At 31.0% G+C, this 20,262-nt stretch overlaps 1 protein-coding gene across 4 annotated transcripts in view; it reads right to left on the reverse strand.

Annotated features, from left to right (window-relative positions):
- LYST (lysosomal trafficking regulator) overlaps window positions 1-20,262 on the reverse strand; it is a 190,755-nt gene that overhangs the window by 147,160 nt on the left and 23,333 nt on the right. For all 4 annotated transcript variants that reach the window (XR_012481323.1, XM_074262462.1, XM_074262463.1 and 1 more), the window contains exons 2-5: window positions 17,539-17,653; window positions 12,977-13,175; window positions 4,274-4,364; window positions 190-2,248 (exon numbers count right to left, since the gene is read on the reverse strand). Coding sequence is in view for 3 of the 4 variants with exons in the window: in XM_074262462.1 (XP_074118563.1) it covers window positions 190-2,248; window positions 4,274-4,364; window positions 12,977-13,168 (2,342 nt within the window). In the remaining variant the exon portion in view is untranslated. The remainder of the gene's footprint in view (window positions 1-189; window positions 2,249-4,273; window positions 4,365-12,976; window positions 13,176-17,538; window positions 17,654-20,262) is intronic.

Consider the following 20,262-nt stretch of genomic DNA (forward strand, 5'->3'; position numbering starts at 1 on the left):
TGACATTTACTGACATAAATGCTGATATACTATTGTGTCCTCATTAGTAAATTACATTTACTGAGGTTATTAGGTTATTAATAACCTAATACTAGGTTATTAGGTCCAGTTATTATTAGGTCCAGTAATTTAAGCCAGTCAGCTAACAGAAGACTGAAATTATGCCAATAAGAAAAAATATATACAAACCTGGATTTCAACAATGTAGGCAGAGTCTGTAGATAAATCTGAAGTACTTCTAGAGGCAAACACTGGCTATGGTAGTTATATGCATGAGTACATGATGAAGTAACACCTAGCTGTCGAGAATGATGTGCTAATTCAACTCCTCTTTGGAACACAGGATTAAATATGTAATTATACAATTTCCATTGAACAACTGCATTGCCTTTCTGGATTAAATTGCAAATATGACTTGCAATATGTACACTGTGTAATCTGTCATCTTCAAAAACAAGGCTTTGATAAGCCTCTAAAGCATCCCATTTCCATAAGAGGTCTTCAGATCCACTACTAGGCAGTATTCCTTGAAATTTATAGGATGGACTAGATAAAGCTGAAGCAAAATCGGCTTTACATGAGTGTGTGTGCATTATCTCTTCTAATTGAGCTAGCTGATCCTGGTCAAAAGTACAAATATTACAAGTTGTGTATTTAGTCTTTTGAGATATCTCTCCTCCTCCTAATTGATCCAAAATGAGTTTGTTAAGGATGTTCAATATGGGCTGTTGAAAATGTTTTAACTTTGGCAATTTAAAAGCATGAAGCAATGGAATGATTACAGATTTGGGATCCATACAACAGCATATTCCAACATTATTAACCCCTGATAGAATCTGGACACAAGTAGTGTTCAATGAAACTTTTTTTAATAAACATAAGCACTGGTGAGCACATACTGCAATACAACAGCACCGTTCAGGATAATAAACTTCTCCATCTGCCATCTCTTCAAATGGATTTTTGGAAACCTGGTTTTTGAAAGCAGAAACTAAAAGACCTGAAAGATCTCGATGATGATGCATAAAGTGAGAATATTCACATCGTCTATGTCTCTTTCTTGTACACACTGACTGATGAAGTTGCTCAGATTTCACTTTTTTGACAGTGCTGATTATTTTCATAACACTATTTATTAATGTTTTCAAATGTTCTGAAGCCCCAATGGAAACTTCGTTTCTTGAAACCAACCATTCCATCTGAAGAATTGATGTTTCAAATAATTTAAATCCATGATGCTGAATAAATTCTTGAACCAAGTCCATGGCTTGACTGAAATAAAAAGGATTTGAAGCTGCACTTTGAAGGCAACAAATTAAAATCTGCAGAACCCCTTCCAGAAGTTCAGGCAGAAGAAGGGATCTATGACGATACCTTGAAAATACAAAATCATCCTGAACTTCTTGTAGTGTTTTCTTTGGCCTTGGTGCAAAAGGATCAGATTGTTTTTCCAAACAAGCTCTAATTTTTAAAGCTGCCCTAAGTAAATCAATTAAATTTTTTCTAAGACTTTCTGGCATAGTCTCTGCAGTGTTTATATCTACTGACATAAGATGTAACACAGTTCTAAAGAGCATTCTTTGAATCAAAGCTATGGGTTCTTCTTTCCAACCTGTAGAAACTACTTCACTTTCCAAATTACCACTAAGACTACAACAGTCCCCAAAGCTTGCTAAGAATTCAGTTAATGTGGGCACTACACTGGCTGCCAGAGCGGAATTGTGATTCAAGGTAATATCAAACTTACATATTTTTTCTAACAGAGACAACAAAACATGGCATAAGTCAAATGGAGAGTTGTTCATATTGCTAATAATAGAAGAGGCAGCTGATTCATTTAGTATTTCACTGTTTGCTTCATGTCTTGGAATAATTGGGGGAGGATGTTCTAATGTCATAGTATCAGGTCTCAGTGTCTCTCTGGATAGAGGTTGGTGTTCTTTAGGTGAAGATGATAAAAAACATTGCAGTAGATTGGATCGCCTGTGCTTAATCATTGCTATGCTTTTTTCGTCAGAATTGGCTTCTGAATCTGAGGTGGACAGTTGAGATTTTCTTTCATCCCTTACAGCATAGCGATGGGTGGGTTTACGATGACGTCTACTTTTTCGAGATATACTTGCTTTTGTGCTAACCTGACCAGTTTGGGTACTTCCTTCTAAATGTATTTTTTCCTGAGTATATCTTAGTGAACTTGAATTTGTTTCTTTGGTCCAGATAATATCAGCTGAGAATGGCAGATTAAAATCTAATGGAAGGAAAAAGATGCAAAATAACCTTAAATTTAAATATTTTCTAGTCACACTAAATCATCTATAAAAGTAAACTTACGTGGTGAGTTTCTTTAAATCACAGAATTCTACAGAAATTTCTAAAAAAAACTTAAAGATTTATTTCCCATACATTTTTTACTTTTTTTTTTTTTTTTTTTTTTTGAGGCTGGGGTTAAGTGACGTTACGTGGTGAGTTTCTTTAAATCACAGAATTCTACAGAAATTTCTAAAAAAAAACTTAAAGATTTATTTCCCATACATTTTTTACTTTTTTTTTTTTTTTTTTTTTTTTTTGAGGCTGGGGTTAAGTGACTTGCCCAGGGTCACACAGCTAGGAAGTGTTAAGTGTCTGAGACCAGATTTGAACTCGGGTCCATCTGAATTCAGGGCTGGTGCTCTATCCACTGCGCCACCTAGCTGCCCCCCCCCATACATTTTATATCTTGGGCTGACTACTACTAGTCATACAAGCTTTTGAAACAAATTCTGCCCAAACACCAGCTGGGTTCGGGACATATGAAAAGGGATATTTATGTCCAATTTTAAAATTAGATACTATATTCCAAAGCCAAATGAAGATGAATTTTTTGTTGATTTATATTTACTATTTTTCAGCCCTAGTAGTTTTCTTCCATTTTTTAGGCTCCCTATGTTTTATTTAGAAATATGTCATCTAAAAATTTTACTGTTTAAATATTTACATACTCTGTATAGTCATTTAACATCTATAATACTAAATGCTCAACATAAGACTTCAATAATTATTTATCATACTCTTTAAACATAGCACTTCCATCTCTCTCCACAATAATGAGTTTATTAATAGATGATATGTATATGAAGCATTGAGATTTGCCAAACACTTAAAACATATAAAAACCAAAAAATTAACAGCCTTTCTTTTGTAAGTCACTTTTAATATAACTTTTTTAAAAAAAACTTTCTTACTTGAATTTCAGTTGTAATTTGGAAAGAAACATAAATCAGAAAATAAAAGACTGACTTTTTTTCCAGAAGAAAAAGGTTGGAAAGCAGCAAATTTGGAGCCTGACAAACCTAAGACAGGTTAAAAAATGCAGTAAGACTAATTCACAACTGGAATAGTAGTTAACAGATAAGTATTCCAGTTAGCAATTATTTGTGTACAGGTCTTTTTAATTTATTTTTTTAAATCAAAAGTTAGCATATCAATGAGTAAAAGGTTATCTCTAGAACTCATGTTATGGGCTAAAAACAACTAGTGTCAATCAATCAACAATCATTTATTGGCTTACTATATACAAAATTAGCACACTTAAGATATAATGGTACAAGAACACTTAAAATACTTGAGATACTCATAAAGAGACACATAATTCACTGAGGAAGAAAGTGGAAAATTGTTGGGCAACTTAAAAATTAAATATAAAATTTCTATTCAGTTACCACAAAATCTGTACTTGAAAGATTTTCCAAAAATCAAAAAAAAAAAAAAAAAAACATCTCAGTCTTCGGAGTTTTTTATTTCCAGAACTAAAACAATATTAATGCACATAAATCCTTTAAAAGTAAAGTGTACAGATTATACAAGTAAATTCATCTGTAATTCAAGTAAAAGCTTCTCTAAGTCATGAGTTAGAAAAAACAATATTTAAAAGAGTATAAGGATCTCTGATTTCTCTTTTCAAAAACTGCTTCTTCCATTGGCCCATGTCATACACACATCTAGATTTACTTATTTCATCTAAAGCATTTTCACTATGTTTTCTAATTTACTTAAGTGTTCTTTAAACTTATACTGATTTTAAGTAGTCTCAATGGACTTTTCTTGTCCAAGGGGAAATCTATTTATCACAAAAGGAAAAACTCTCATCATGTTAAACAAAAAATAATTGTATTTACAAACCTATTTAGAATATCTTCTTGGTGTTTTTTGTTTTTTTGGATAAGCATTCATACAGAAATAATGATCTTAACAGGAACTTTGAACATAAGTGGTTTAACAAAAAAAAGAAACATACCTATTGCTTTTTCTTCTTGAACAGGTATCTTCCATACTAGTGGAAGGAGGGATAAAAGTAAGGTAAGAAGTTCTTCTCTACATGTCAGTGCCTGTATCAGAAACAGAAGAATTCTTCAAGTTATGAAGTTTTATGAAAACACCCCTCAGAAATATCATTCCTTAATTTCTTTAAGTAAGCCCCAAAAAAGTCTTTCTTTCCAGCTATCGTGGAAGAGAAATGAACTCTCTCAAATCTTTCAATTTAAATCCATCCAAGATAGCTGTACTGTTTGTTGAACACCACTCCAAGAAAGCCTTTTATAAACCATATTGAGAAGGCAAAAAACTTATTTAGCACATTCCTGCTGGTGTTTTTCACAAACATCAGATATTGCCACGTAACAAGCCAAAAGAATTCCTCACCAATGGTAGAATTCATTAGGTGAAAATTAAAAATTAACTAAGCCCTGCTAACTACGTAGACCAATAACATCACGTAAATGAGAAAAGGTTTATCACATTCATGCAATAAAAAAAACTCAAGAATTAAATACTTTTTTAATAAGTGTCAAACAAATATTTCCACTTTGAATCTTTTTCTGAAGAATGTAAGGTATAAGTCATGAATAAATAATAGTAAGATAATATTATTTGTCAATAAGGACCATAACTACCATTGTGAATTAAATTAAAGCTTATTATGTGAATAACACTGCTGAACTCTTGGAACCCCTAAGATTGAATCTATAAGAATAATATGAGTTAACGTCATAAGAATACCTTCATGGAATCTCAAGGGAAGAAGGAACCTTGAACCAAACTATAACTTAATCAAAAATCTTTACTATAACATCTCCAACGAGTGATTACACAACCAACAATCTACTATTTGCCAAGAGGACAACTCCTAATTACTAAGCAATTTTCCTCCAATTCAAAGTGAAACTGAAGAATTTATTGGATATGTATAAATTGTTGGGGGTTTTTTTTTGTTTTTTTGTTTTTGTTTTTTTTTTTTTTTTTTTTTTTAGTAATAAGCAAAAATCTTCAATTCCTCAACCCAACAAAACTTTAAATTCTGGGCCCTTGAGAACAAAAATTTCCAAAAGAGTCATTAATACTTGCAAATCACCAATGAAAAGGATATATTCATGAATGCCTCATACACTTTGAACTAGAGCTCACTAAGAAATATACCTAAACCCTTAAAAAGCAAAAAGCAGCCTCCAAATCTATGACAATTCCTGATATGAAATTCTGTGAAATTCTACCTGATTTGAGGTCTGGTAAAAAACTAAGGAGACTAAGAACTAGAGGACATGGTAAAATATAACACAGAATTTTCAGAAACCTCAAGTCCCTGTGAAGTCATAATGTAGGCAAGCTGTTCTCCAGCTTGCCAGTTAGGTCTTATTTTACAAAAGGAAAACAGGCAACTCATCAATGTATCCTGACTACACTGTGTATGCCTCTCTAGCGCTCCCATGACAGAAGCCAATTACTACCTGAAATATTCTTTCCTCTCCCTTTTCCTTATTTCTTCCTTCCCACCAAGTTCTCTTCCCTACCTCAAATTTGATCTCTTCTGAAACTAACTTACCCAACAACGTTAAATATGATCCTGAAAGAAAGAAAGTGGATATTTAACAAACTGAAAGGCTTTTCAGGTATTTTTGACAAAAACAACAGAACATGAAGGAAAATGAGATCCAAGAGAAATATAAACATTAAGGATCAATTATAAAGGACTCAATAAGGTCAAATTTTCTTCTTCTTTTATATGAAAATATTGACTTGGTAGGGAGAGGGCAGATATTGCTGAAACTTATTCTCATCAAGACTGGATTAAAGAGGGAAATTTTATTTATATATATATATATGTTCACATAATATATATATGTATAAATGAGAGTATAATATATGAGCTATATAATAAGGGTGTAAAAGTTATAAATTCAAAATAACAATGCAAGCAGATAGGATGGGAGAAGAGGATAAGGAAAGGATTCTTGGAGGAATGAGGAATTTGAGGAATAGGAGGGCAAGTAGAAGGTTAAATAAAGCAGAGGAGTAAAGAGGGATAGGAATAGGGTGAGAAGAATAGGGAGGGAAAAAAAGGAGAAAAATATACAAATAATTTGCTTAGAATTGAATGGGATGAATTTACCCATACAGTGGAAATTGATCAGAAAATATTTGAATTCAATAACATTTTGTCTTCAGGGAATGCTATAAAATGAGACATACATACAAACATAAAATAAAGGTCAGGAATAGAATTTATTATATAAAAATTTATATTAAAATATTTTTATATAAAAAGGGTAAGAAATCATGATTTCAGACAAGGTTAAAGTTAAAATACATTTAATCAAAAGAGAAAAACAAGAAAATGATACTGTCATCCATATTAGTCAATATTGTTTTAGACCATTTAAAATAACCAGACAGTATAAAATACTTGACAATATAACTCCCAAAACAGATACAGGCACTATATAAATATAAATATAAAATACATTTTATATAAATAAAGTTAGATCTAAATAACTGAAGTAATATTTATTGTTCATTGGTAGGTAAAGCCAATATAATTTTAAAAGATAATTTTACCTTATTAATTTATTTATGCAATGCCATGCCAATTAAATTATTTTTTAAATTATCTTAATAATTTGGAAAAAATAATAATGAACTTCATTTAGAAGAACAAAAGATCAGGAAGTTCAAAGAAACCAAGAGAAAAAAAGATGAAAAAGGGAATAGATTTAATGGTATCAGATCTTAAACCATATTATAAGATGGGAGCATTATTGAAGAATAAAATGGACAACTTTGATTATTTTAAGTAAAAAATTTCTTATATAAATAAAATCTATGCAGCCAAGAACAGAAGGCAGAAAATTAGGGAAAGAACTTTTATAGACAATCTCTTGGAATATAATTGGGTTGGGATATTGCTGTGTATAGGAAATGATGTGCTGATTGACTTAGAAAAACAAGAAGAGACTTGAATTTATGAAATAAAATGTTATTCACCTCTTGAGAAACAGAGAACATAAATATGCAAGTATTATTTAATATATATGTATGTTTAGCTATTCATGTGTGTATATGCATGTATGTATGTTATGTGTATGTATATCTGCATTTAATTGTGGCTTTCTTGGGGGAGGAGGTGCCAAAGCAGGGAAAATAAAGTAAAAAAGTGCACAACAGAAAACAAAAGAAAATCTACAAGGAAGTAAAAAAAAGCTGGGCAGCTTTGAAAACGTTGTGAAGTATTTATTATATAGGTTTTCTTGAAATGGAAATTTAGTGCATTATATTGAATCCTCTTTTATGTTCTGCTGTGTATATAGCAAAATGGTTTTTTTCTTATTTTGTACTTAAGTTCAAAATAAATTTTAAAACTTAAAAGTATTAATGTTAAGAATATATCTAATTTTTTCTTTTTATTATTTATTTATTCATTGTATTAGCTTTATAGAAACAAAGATGATAAGGATTTACAACAGAGTGGTAAGTGAATGAAAACGGGGTATATTTGAGAGATATTGCAAAGGCGAAATAAACAGGCTTTTGTCAACAAAGTTTATACGAAAGGGTGATAGAGAATGAAGGGTACAGAATCTCCTAGATTGTGAGCCTGAGGAAATGAGAGAATCATATTTTCTACTGTAGTAGAGAAAGTAGGAAGGGGACAGTTTAAGGAGAAAAATAATGAATTCTATTTTGGACATGCTGAATTTAAGATGTCTACTAGACATCCAATTAGAAATGTGTGAAAGGCAGATGGAGATGTGAGACTGAAGTCTCATTGAAATTGGAGCAGGAAAGGAAGACATGAATGGAAATCTATACAATGTGATAAAATGATCTACTTGTATAGAGGGAGAAAAGAAGAGAGCCTATGAGAGAACCTAAGGGACACCTACAGTTAGAGGGCATGATGTGGAAGAGGATCCAGCAAAGGAGAAAGAAGTTGTCATCATAATTAGAATAATTAAAGCTTAAAAATTGTCTAATTTAAGTTCTCTCATTTAATATATGTAAATTCTAATCAACACTATGTATTATAACTTCACATTTTTTTCCAAATATATACTTCCCAAAATATTACCCAATGAGTCAATCCTTTAAGAAAAATTCACAATAGTGAAACTGTCAATTAAAATAATAAAGATTTTAAAAGGCAACAAAAGCAGCTAATCAATATCACCCAAAACATTGATCATGCCTAAAAGTACATTCTGTTCCCAAACCCTCACCCCCCACTTTCCCTTGGCAACAAAGAAAGAAAAATAAGTCATCTAAATTCAGTTTATTGGGGCCAACTTGAGTCATTATAATTATACAGTGTTTAGTTTAATTTTATTGTTCTCTCCCTTACAATGATAGTCACTGTGTATACAAATGTCCTGCTTGAAGATTCTGTTGTTATTTAGTCTTCCCATGATAATCTGAATTCCTTATATTCATTATTTGCTACAGTACAGTAATATTCTATTACATTTATATATCACAATTTGTTTAGCATTTCCAATCAATGGGTACCTGCTTATTTTTTAATTCTTGCAACCATAAAAATTAATGCTATAAATAATTTGTTGTTTTATTGATCCTATTTTTGATTTCCTTGGAATACATGCCTGTCTAGGGATTGCTGACTCAAAGAACATGGACATTTTAGTTATTTTTTAAACTTAATTCCAATTTTTTTTCCGCAATAGTTCTAACTGTGGGTATTATTAGTGTCTCTCTTCTTATAGTTCATCCAGTGACTTCTTCATTTTTGCTCATATGCATAGTGTGAAGTCAAACAGTTTCTTCAAATTGTATTATTGAAATTATTTGTGATTTGGAGCAATTTTTCTTCTGATTATTAATTGTTTTCCTTTTCTTCTTTTTTTTTTTTTAGAAGAGTGTGTCCATATCTTGACTACATAGCCATTGGAGAATGGCTCTTGGTCTTAAATATATGTATTCATTTCCTACATATTTTGGATATTAGATCCTTTTCAGGGTCTAATAATTCCTTTTTCAGAAAAATTTATTCTAGCTTTTGTTTATGCTTTTTTTTTTTTTCATATAACAAATTATTTATTTTATTTTTTGTGATCCTCTCTATCTTTCATTTTAATTGTGTCAAGAACAATGCTAAGTGTTGGATATAACAAATCCAAAGAGAAATCAATTCTTACTGGCATGTACTTTATAATAGAGGGAAAAAAACAAATCATAGCCACATAGAATAAATAAAAAGAATAAACACAAAGTAGTTGAGTACAAGGTATTTTGAAGCAAGGACTAGCAACTGGAAGAATCAGGAGAGGTTTCATACAGAGAACAAGCTCATATGAGCTCTCTTGAAGCCTTCCTTCATAGATTTTGTGAGTCAAAGGAACAATGTGTATTTTAGAGATGCAGGATAACCAGTGCAAAGACCCACAACATGAAGTATTGGACACTACATGTGAAGAACAAAAACAAAGTTAATTTCACTGGAGTGGACAGTACAGGAAGAGAATTAATATGCAACACTGGAAAGGTAAATCAAACTCAGGTTGTGAAGGACTTTAAAAGTTATATGTAGATATTTGTATTGATTTTTGAGGCAAGAGGAAGTCACTGGCATTTAAGAAAATCACAGGCAGCAGCATGTAGGATGGACTGGAGAGGGGAAAAGACCTGAGACATAGAGACGGATAAGTTGTAAAAGGTTCCTCATCTTAAGCTCTAATTTTTTATAGTGTATTTAAGCCACATCTCCATTTTGAGCTTACTGGAACATATGGTACAAAATGTAGGTTTAAAACCAATGTCTACAAAACTGCTTTCCAGTTTTTCTAGTAGTTTTTGTCACTCATGGAGTTCCTCAAATAGTTTATGTTCTCAGGTTTATTAACACTGTGTTATATTCAGTTATTTTTTATTTTTGCTAATCTGAACTATTCAACTGATATAGTTTTAAATTTCTCAATCCAAATAATTTTACTTTACAAAATTATTTTTACTTCAGTTATTTTATAAAGTAAAAATGAAGTAATAAAGTCAGAAAGTGTTATTTCTCTTTTCAGTGCTATATTTTTCATTATATCCCTAAGATTAAAGACCTTTTGTTCAGCGAATTCTGTTATTACTTTGCCTCACTCTATAAAGTACTTCCTCCTCTATTAGTTTCACTAGTACAGCAATAATCTTTTAGGTGTCACAATTTTTATTTGCATTTAGGATCATGATTTTTATTATACTTATTGGTCAAACAGGAGAAATGAAAATGCTCCAATTATTTAAGTAATTTTGAGTGTTTTGTAATAGTAAATTTGTTTTTTTGGACAACCAGCTATCATTAAGTTCGATTAGGCTTTTCACCTCTATTGTAAAATCATCTGTTTTGCCACATAGACGAGTTCGTTCTGTCTACTGTTCTACAATAGCTCACTTAATTTCGGGAAGTTGGGCTTTAATTCTTTTTGTCCGATTTGACTAGCTAAATCATTATGCAAAAAGTATAAGGTGTAATCTTTGCTTTTTATTGCTTGCAGGTTTTTTAAAGGATCTTTCAAAGTTCCCTCAAGGTACTTTCGTTATTGTGTCAACTTCTGAGTGTCAATCTACTATCTTCCAGATATTTTATGTATTTTGTAGTCATGTTAAATAGGACTTCTCTTTCTGTGATTTCCTCTTGGATTTTATGGTTGCTAAGCATAAATATTAATGATTTTGTGAATTTTTTCATATCCTGCTACTTTACTTAACTTGTTATCTTATTTTATTGCTGATTCTGAGATTTTCATTAAAACACCATACTGTCTACAAATAGGGCTAATTTTTTCTACTTTTAGACAATATTTATTCCTTTAATTTTTCTCATTATATTGCTATTACTGGCATATCTAGAACTATTTCAAATAACTGCATCCTTTTCTTCATTTCATATTTATTGGGGAAGCTTTTAGCTGAAGCTCCTATATTTTGTCTTCTATGTTTACTTGAAATTAAGTTAATGAAAGCAGAGATGCCCCACTTTTTCCATTTGTGCTGCCATCGCTTAACACAACAATAAATATTTTTGTACATAGTAAATGCTTTTATCGTCATTCATTGCAAATAATGGTAGCTACTGGTTTTAGAGAAAAATCACACTAAAATGGTTCTTCTTTGCACTTTTTAGAGATTTCAGCATAAATAAATGTTGTACATAAAGATTCTCCTATTTTTACTGTAGTTTGGGACTATTATTTTTAAAAGAGTGAAGTTATTTAATTTGCAATTTCTCTTTTAGCAAAAGAAATACTAAAATCATTTGATTACATAAAATAGTGGCAAGGAAATAGTTTGAGTTTTATTTTTTCACATGAATAACTTTCTTTAATTCATTAAATTAGAATATGACCTTGGATGCTTTTACATTCATTCATTGCAAATAATGTTAGCTACTGGTTTTAGAGTTTTAAAAATCACACCAAAAACAGTTCTTCTTTGTCTTGTACTTTTTAGAGATTTTAGTATAAATGCTACACATAAAAGATTCCCCTATTTTTACTGATAAAATATAGTTTGGAAGTATTTTTTAAAAGAATTAAGTTATTTGATTTGGAATTTATTTTTTAGCAAAAGAAATATTATAATTATTTGATTACATAAAATAGTTGCAAGGAAATAATAGTTTAAGAGATTTTTTTCACATGAATAACTTTTAAAAACTATTTTATTAAAAAAAGAGAAACTAAATTTAAATGTGACCTTGGACAAATCAAGTCATCTCTTTGAACCTAAGATTCATTCCTCACTTGTAAAAGAGAGGAATTTAAATCAGATAAATTCCAAGGTCCTTTCCAGGTTTAAAAAAATTTAGTACTTCTATGATAAATAGTACCATAGTCGTCATATCTCACCTAACTTACATTAACTTTCTGTAAAAATATGAAGCTATGCTTGTTTTTTCTCTCATTTTTTTATCTGATTTTTCTTGTGCAGCATGATAAATGTGGAAATATGTTTAGAATAAGTTGAATATGTTTATATTATATTGAATTACTTGCTGTCTAGGAGGGAAGTGGGAAGGGAGGGAGAAATATATAGAACACATAGTTTTGCAAGGATGAATGCTGAAAACTATCTTTGCATGTATTTTGAAAGATAGAAAGTTATTATTAAAAATGAAGATAAAGTCTTTATTCTAATGGGAATGTTAAAAATAAGGAACTGAGTAAATAATAAATAATAAGAAAAGTTCCACAAAATTATGATGAGGCTTATTAATAATGTTATTGTGAAACAAGCTTATATGGGAAAATCTTCTGCCACACACAACTATACATTAAAATCTGAATGTACACAATATAAGTGAGGTATTTGTTATTTTCTTAAAACATAAAATTTTCTAATACCATTAAAATTAGCTTATAAGTTTATATATTTCTTAAAATATATACATTTGTGAGTATAAAGCAAGGTTCATAATGCAAAAAAATTATCCTTTTTATGTACATTTATTAAATATATCAATATACATCACTATCACAACTGAGGTTAAATAATATAAGATGTGAAAACTGCAGAATACCCTGGAGAAATCACAAATATTAGAATCTTATCCCCAAAATCTTTTAGGAATGTTTTTCAGTAAAGGATAGACGTTATCTTAAAGACACTCTGGGTACATTTTCTTTAATTACCACACATTTATGAAAATGTTTGGTTTGAAAACCATTACCTGATCAATGAGAATGTTTAGCTTTGTAAGCAAAATAAAGCCACGACCTTGGACAAGATATTGTCCAAGTGCTGCCATATGAGTCTCCTCTTCTTCCTCCTCTTTGGACTCAGTCCGCTGGACCACCGCGTTACAAAGCCGATTAACATCAGTCAGGAATTCACGTGCCAGTGAATTACTGTCGCTGCTCATGACTGAGCTATGAAAAATTTTTTAAAAATTTAATCACAATATAAAAATATTAGGAAAAATTTAAATTAGATTAATGAAGTTTTTATAAAAGAGTAATGACATAACAGAAACACACCTGAAATAGAACTGACAGTATTGAAGAAGCTAAAAAAATAACTGACACTTGGAAGTAAATGGAATAAATATGAAGGACAACAGAAAGAAAATCTTCAGATTGGAAAACATATAAAGAAGATGCTAGTAGAAAGCTGAAATTGTAAATGAATAGCTACTTTTTAAAAGTTCATTTTTATTCATAAAAATTTTTATTTTTATTTTTTATTAATACTTTTTGTTTTTACTTTACTTTCATTTACCAATATATCCTTCCTTTTCCCTACAGAGAGCTGTTCTTTATAATAAAGGAAAAAAATGCATAATAATCTGTGATAGATAAGTAAATTAACTTTTGTTAGTTGCAGAAATATCTGCAAATGTTTCATTTCATTCCAAAAATCTAACTTAAGCTAATAGGGTATGGGTCTGAATTTGGCCCAGTCCAAAACACTTTCCATTGGGTACTCAATTTCAATTTTTCTGAGACATTTATATTCTATGTCCCATAACCAGACAAGAACAATCACAATTTTGGGGGGGGGGGGGAGGGAAGAGAAAAGATTAAATATTTATATAGTACTTACTATGTGTCAGGTCCTGCATTTTTTTTTTTAACAAATAAATCTCATCTGATCCCCATAAAAATTCTAAGGTAGATGCTACTATTATTCCCATTATGCAACTTTAGAAATTAAGGTAAAGATCCCATGACCTGTCCAAGGTCACACAGCTATTAAGTGTCTGAGACAAATTTGAACTCAATTCTATCTGACTTTAGGCCCAGCACTCTATCTACCGGTATCACCAGTGAACTCTGCTATTAAAAGGATAACTTTTGTTTTAGGAAAAACTTGTAATTACTAATGGGGTTTTACCATTCTGGAAGGCAATTCCACCCACTTTCCCTCCTATTCAACTCCAGGATCAAATAATTATCTATTTGTGCTTTCTGTCCCAGATACTATATAGACATGGATAAATAGCTCTATAGGCTATTCATCCAGAAGGATGATTGATCAGGTCAAACTCTTAGTTATGGATCTCTTCTAAGAGGCCCTAAAATATTATGGGGCTTGATGCAAATGTGATATGCAAATAGGAACAACTGGAAGATCTTGCGAATCACTGGGAATTAGTCACTAACAACTAACATTTTTGGATATCATATGCAGCTCTCTTTTTTATGCCTTACATGATGTTTCAGATCAGAGGGTCACTGAAAAGGCTTATTAATACAATCTTTTTTAAAACCTTGAATGATTTTGATGAACTTATAGAAGATATTTTGTTGGAAGAGAACCTTTAAGGTGGTATTTTGCTCAATTGAATCAAATTTTATATTATCTATATCTTTTAGTCAATTTCAAAAAAGAAAGGAATGGAAAGGAATGGAAAAAAGAGGAAAGGAAGAAAAGAGGAAGAAGAAAGGAGAAAAAAGAGAAAGGAGAAAGAAAAAAGGAAAAGAAGGGAAAAGGGGGAAGAAAAGGGGAAAAGGAAGAAAAAAGGGAAAGAGGGAAAAGGAAAGGGGGGGAAAAAGGGGAAAGGAAAAAGGAAAGGGAAAAATGGAAAAAATGTAGTTCACTGCAGAATATGTGAAAGCCCATTTCTTCTCTAATATCTCACTCAGGAATATCTTTAGTTCATGAATTAAAAAAAAAAAAAAACCCAAATGACTAAAGGATTTATTAAGTTTCTACCGTATGAAAATTGGTAGATACTTTTTAAAGTGCATTTTTATTCATAAAATTTTATTTTCTTTTTATTAATATTTTGTTTTTATATAACTTTCATTTCCCAATATAGTCCTCCTCTTCCCTAAAGAGAGCCATCCCTTATAATAAAGGAAAAAGTGTATATTCTTAATGAATATCCTCCTGTGATGGCTTTTATTAGTTGCTGAAATGCCTATGAGTTTCTCATTTCATTACAAAATTTAGAATAAGCTAAAAAAGATAAGTGTCTGAGTTTGCATTTTTATGCAAATTTATGACTGTTGCTATTGAGCTTTCAAACATGGAATATAGCCATTATCAGAAAATTGCAACTGAGTACCAAAATGGACAGTTTTTTGGGCTGGGCCAAACTCTATGAGAATGATGGATAACCAAGCAATCATCTTCCACTAAAAGCACATTTAGGAGTTACAAATATGCTGAAAGTCTTCTATAAAAAAAATCTTTGCAGATTTTTCGCATTTTCCTCCTTTGATATTCTTTTACAAACAAGTTTATTACTTCTTCACTCCCTAATAGCTTTCTTTCTCATCCTGTCAGTCCACCCTCTACCACTTGTCATTCTACTCTGAAGAATGAGTTTTGATGGTGAGTTCCTACAAGAACCTTTGAGAAAGTACCCATATCTGTCATGCTCACACCCAGCTCAGTCTCTAGGCTACTGCTGACTTCACCTGCACCCCAGGAGCTCTCCCTTTCTGACGGTGCCTCATCCTCTAAGGCCACTTCCTCTAAGTGTTGAACTCCTCCCTGAAATCTCCATTTGAAGAATTACTCCTGCCTACATACCATTCTTACTAATAACTAAACCGACACTCCTCCTTTCTCCTCATCTCGACTTTCTTTATTCAAAAAAGAAAGCCATATTGTAACCCACACAGACCAAAAGAAGAGTTACTTCTCAAAAGGGGGGGACTTTAAAACATGGAATGGCTAAGCTAAACACCTGAAGGTTTTTCCTATTTCAAGGAAAAGCAGAGGTTTTCAGTAGTGAGAGCTGCACCAATTTGATCTGTAACATTATAACTAGATCAAAATTAGAAGCAAAGTAGCAAGATTATCACATTAGGGCAAATAACATGGTAAAGAAAAAAAGGGGAAAAAAAGGAAATTCAAATAAAGAGTAAAAAATGGTAAAATTCAGAAATAAAATGGGTCATTAAAAAGAATGGAAATAAAAAACAAGATTTCACAAGACATAAGGAAAAAGATTATAGATTTATTTTAGTATGGAGATATCTAATATCAACAGCAAAATGGATCAAATTCACTAAAATATATACATAGCTTAAATTACAATTCCAAAAATAAATAGAAGTGTTAAATGTTCATATATTTTTCTGGAAATGACCAGAAAAGTTCAAGCAAATACTATTCTACTAACATTCTAGGGCTGCCTACAATTTATATCTTTTCCCCATATTTTAAAAATCTGTGATTCATTATTTCCACCTACTCCTACCTTAAAATTATGAGGAATGTGAATATACATTATTTTTTAAAATTTTTCTAAAAATGTAATTTATAAATAAATACTAATTTTAACTTGAAAGATACCAACAAACAAGGGCATCTTCAAATACAGAGAGCATTAAATTGTTGTATCTGAAAACACAAATCTCATTATTTTCAGTTTTTTATTGTTTAAAAATATGTACTAAATTTAGCATGTTACTTCTATGAGCTTGCCTGCCTACTTGTCTGTGATTCTCTCTGAACCTCTGGTTCTCTCTCTCTCTCTCTCTCTCTTTTTTTTTTAATTTGCAGAGGCAGCTGGGGTTAACTGACTTGCCCAGGGTCACACAGCTTGTTAAGTGTCTGAGACCAGATTTGAATTCAGGTCCTCCTGACTTCAGGGCTGGTAATTTATCCATTGCAACACATAGCTGCTTTCTTTGGTTGATTTCTATACATTTTTTTTTAAATCTGTACCAGGACTTTCAGGTTTTCTACTTCACAAATGACTTTTTCCAATAAATATCACATCGTTAACTAGGACTGTAACTAGTTACAGTCCTATCACTGTATGACAGGACTTCATAGTTGAATCTTGGGAGTTCACAATACTCAAAAAAGGTTTAAACAAGCACATTTACCCAAAACAAACCATCACAAATCTATCATACTTCTCAACTTAAACACCTTCCCAAGTGAGGGAAGAACTTTAACAAGGGGAAAATATAAGCTGATGGTGACGAAAGTTCCAATTTAAGCTTTGAGAGAAAAGTTTCCAATGACTATTAAATACACTCCCTCCATTCCAATTTTACCCTTTTTATAGCTTTAGCTTGTGAAGCCTTAGTCTTTTAAGGCTGTTATAGTGTCTGACTTAAAACAAACAATTTGGGGAGGGGACTTCTTATACTGAGTGATTAACCCTTTGAATGCTTCAGGAGGTCCCCCTTTTGTTTCAAATATTACTGAAAACATCTACATGTGGCATTGCATAGTCCAATTCCCCTCATCAAAATCTCAGTAGGGTCCACTAACATTCTATTCAACAAACACATAACACAAATACTTACAAACACAGATACTTACCAGTATTTTCAACACCTCAGTAACATTTATATTCTTTTTTTTTTTTTTTTTTTTTTTTTTTTAATGAACTCCTTAGGTAAAGAAATAAAGAATTATTCTTGGATTGAATCTTCACCTAAAATAAAAGGACAAATTAATAATGATCATTGGCACAAGCATTTCGTTGTACTATTTAATAGTGTTAAAAGTTAAGCATAGTCACTACTACATTTAATACACAAAATAGACGCTTTAAAATATGCTTTTAACAGCATATTTTTAAAAAAAAATGTTTCAAGGACAAAGCTTCCAATAACAATTACCATTTTATTCACATAATTTCTCCCAATTTCTAAAAGGAATTTTTTCTTTTAAAAGGGGGGGTGTATAAAAAATAATTTAAAACAATTGATCAACATATTCTCTAAAAAATAAAACAAGAGTGCCATATATGAAACCTCAAATCTTAAGTATAGCTTTTATTTTTTAATTATTTTTTTAAAAAACATATAAATTCAGCCTATTGATTCCAAAAGCTATTCTGCATGACTATATTTCTCTCTCAAACACTTTTTAAAAATATTTATCTCTCAAACACTTTTTGTACATTTTAAAAAAAAATACTTCAATCTTCTGTTGAATTATACTATTTTCAAAAGGAATCTATTTTCAAGTCCCCAATCAATAATTTCCACATTTTTAACACAATCAAAGCTTTCCTTAATGTATGATGTGATTTCAATTTTAAAGTTCTTCCTTTTAGAAAACTTCTCTATCAATGCTCATCTAGTTCACCCCAGAGTTTTTCTTTCAATAAGCCATGGAAACTACTTCATGACTACAGTTACTGAGAAATCTAAAAGAAAATTTAACATCAAATGGAGATTGAAAATGATAGAAGTAATGTTATAAGACTTAAATTTAAAAATGTACATAGAGTGGTACCTAAATTTTAAAATACTATATCATTCTTATTTGAAGGGAAGAAGCAAACAAAATTTATTTAGCACCCATTCAAGTAATGAGTTTGCAAATAGATACTAGAATTACCTCTTGTGATCCTCACAACAATAGGGTAGATACAATAATGATACCCATGTTACAAATTAAAGTGTAAAATCCTTAAAGGCAGATACTGTATTTTGACTCATTTCATATACCCAGTGCTTATTAGCATAGTGCCTGGAATATAGTAGGTATTTAATAAATGTTTACAGATTAAGGATCCTGAGGCAGATAGAGGTTTACTTGCCCAGGGTCACACCATCAGTCTCTGAGCGTGATCTAAACACAAGTCTTCCTAATGCCATACCCAGCAGTCTATCCACTAAGCCACTTGCCTGCCACCTAAAATTTTATTTTTTAAAGCTGCTTTTACCACTTTTGCCATTCTTACAACCTGAATTATATAAAATTATAATTATTTACACATGGTTGTATATAGAGAAACATTAATTCTATAACTGAGACAATGAAGGTGAAATTAATATATAAAGGAAAGAACACTCAATACAGGTTCAACTCAGCCTTTGGCATCCTCACTTTATCTCTTTGAGCCTATTTCCTTATCAGAAAATACAGAAAAATAATATATATTGTACCTATCTTCAAAGAGCAAAAATAGCACAATGGAAAGAGCCTTTGCGCTAGTTTACTTTGAAACCCACCTGTGCTCTTAAGCATATCACTAACCCTTTCTGGGCATCAGATCTTTTTTTACAGTAACTGTTAACTATCCTACACTCATCTTTAAGCCAAGTGTATAAAACTGTTTTTAACCCTATTAAATTTCAATTCAGACAGTGGGCCATCAAAATTTTTGAATGCTACCTCTGAAATGTAACATGTTGAATATCCCTCTCAATTTCTTTGACTACATCCAAACCATTGATAAAAATGTGAAGCAGCACAAAGCACAAATACTAGAGAGTTTTGAGGTTTTCATTCTTTCCAAGTTGACATAGAACCACAAATGAATATTCTTTGTACGAAGATTTAACTTAGATTCAAGTGATCAATGATGGACAGAATCAGCTACACCCAGAGAAGGAACACTGGGAAATGAGTGTAAACTGTTTGCATTTTTGTTTTTCTTTCCAGGTTATTTTTACCTACTGAATCCAATTCTTCCTTTTCAACAACAACAACATTAGGTTCTGCACACATATATTGTATCTAGGATATACTATACCATATTTAATATGTATGGGAATGACTGCCATCTAGGGGAGAGGGGGGAGGGAAGGAGGGGAAAATTCGGAACAGAAGGAAGTGCAAAGGATAATGTTGTAAAAAAAAATTATCTATGCATATGTACTGTCAAAAAATGTTATCATTATAAAATTAATTTAAAAATTTAAAAATAAATTTAAAAAATATAAGACATGCAAAAAAAAAAATATATATATATATATTCTTTGTAAATTACTATTCAACTTGTTCTGAATCTACCTCTGAGACTCTCACTTAGCCCAGTAGGGTCAAAATCCAATAGAAATGGAAGTTCCTAATCTGTATGTAAGGAATCCTTTGGCTGCATGTTGATTTAATTTTAAAATTAATATTATGTATGTTATTAACAATTTTCTAGATAAATATTAATTTGGTTCAGGCTGCACTCATAAATGTTACTGGCCCATGTATTTAGCATGTCTGGTCCAGCTGATGCATTTCTTCAATAGGAATAACATGGAATTTTCTGGAATAATTTGTTCAAATCTTGGTAAACCTTATTGAAAGGATTCC

The sequence above is a fragment of the Sminthopsis crassicaudata genome, chromosome 4 (assembly GCF_048593235.1).
Source record: "Sminthopsis crassicaudata isolate SCR6 chromosome 4, ASM4859323v1, whole genome shotgun sequence".
NCBI classification, from domain to species: domain Eukaryota; kingdom Metazoa; phylum Chordata; class Mammalia; order Dasyuromorphia; family Dasyuridae; genus Sminthopsis; species Sminthopsis crassicaudata.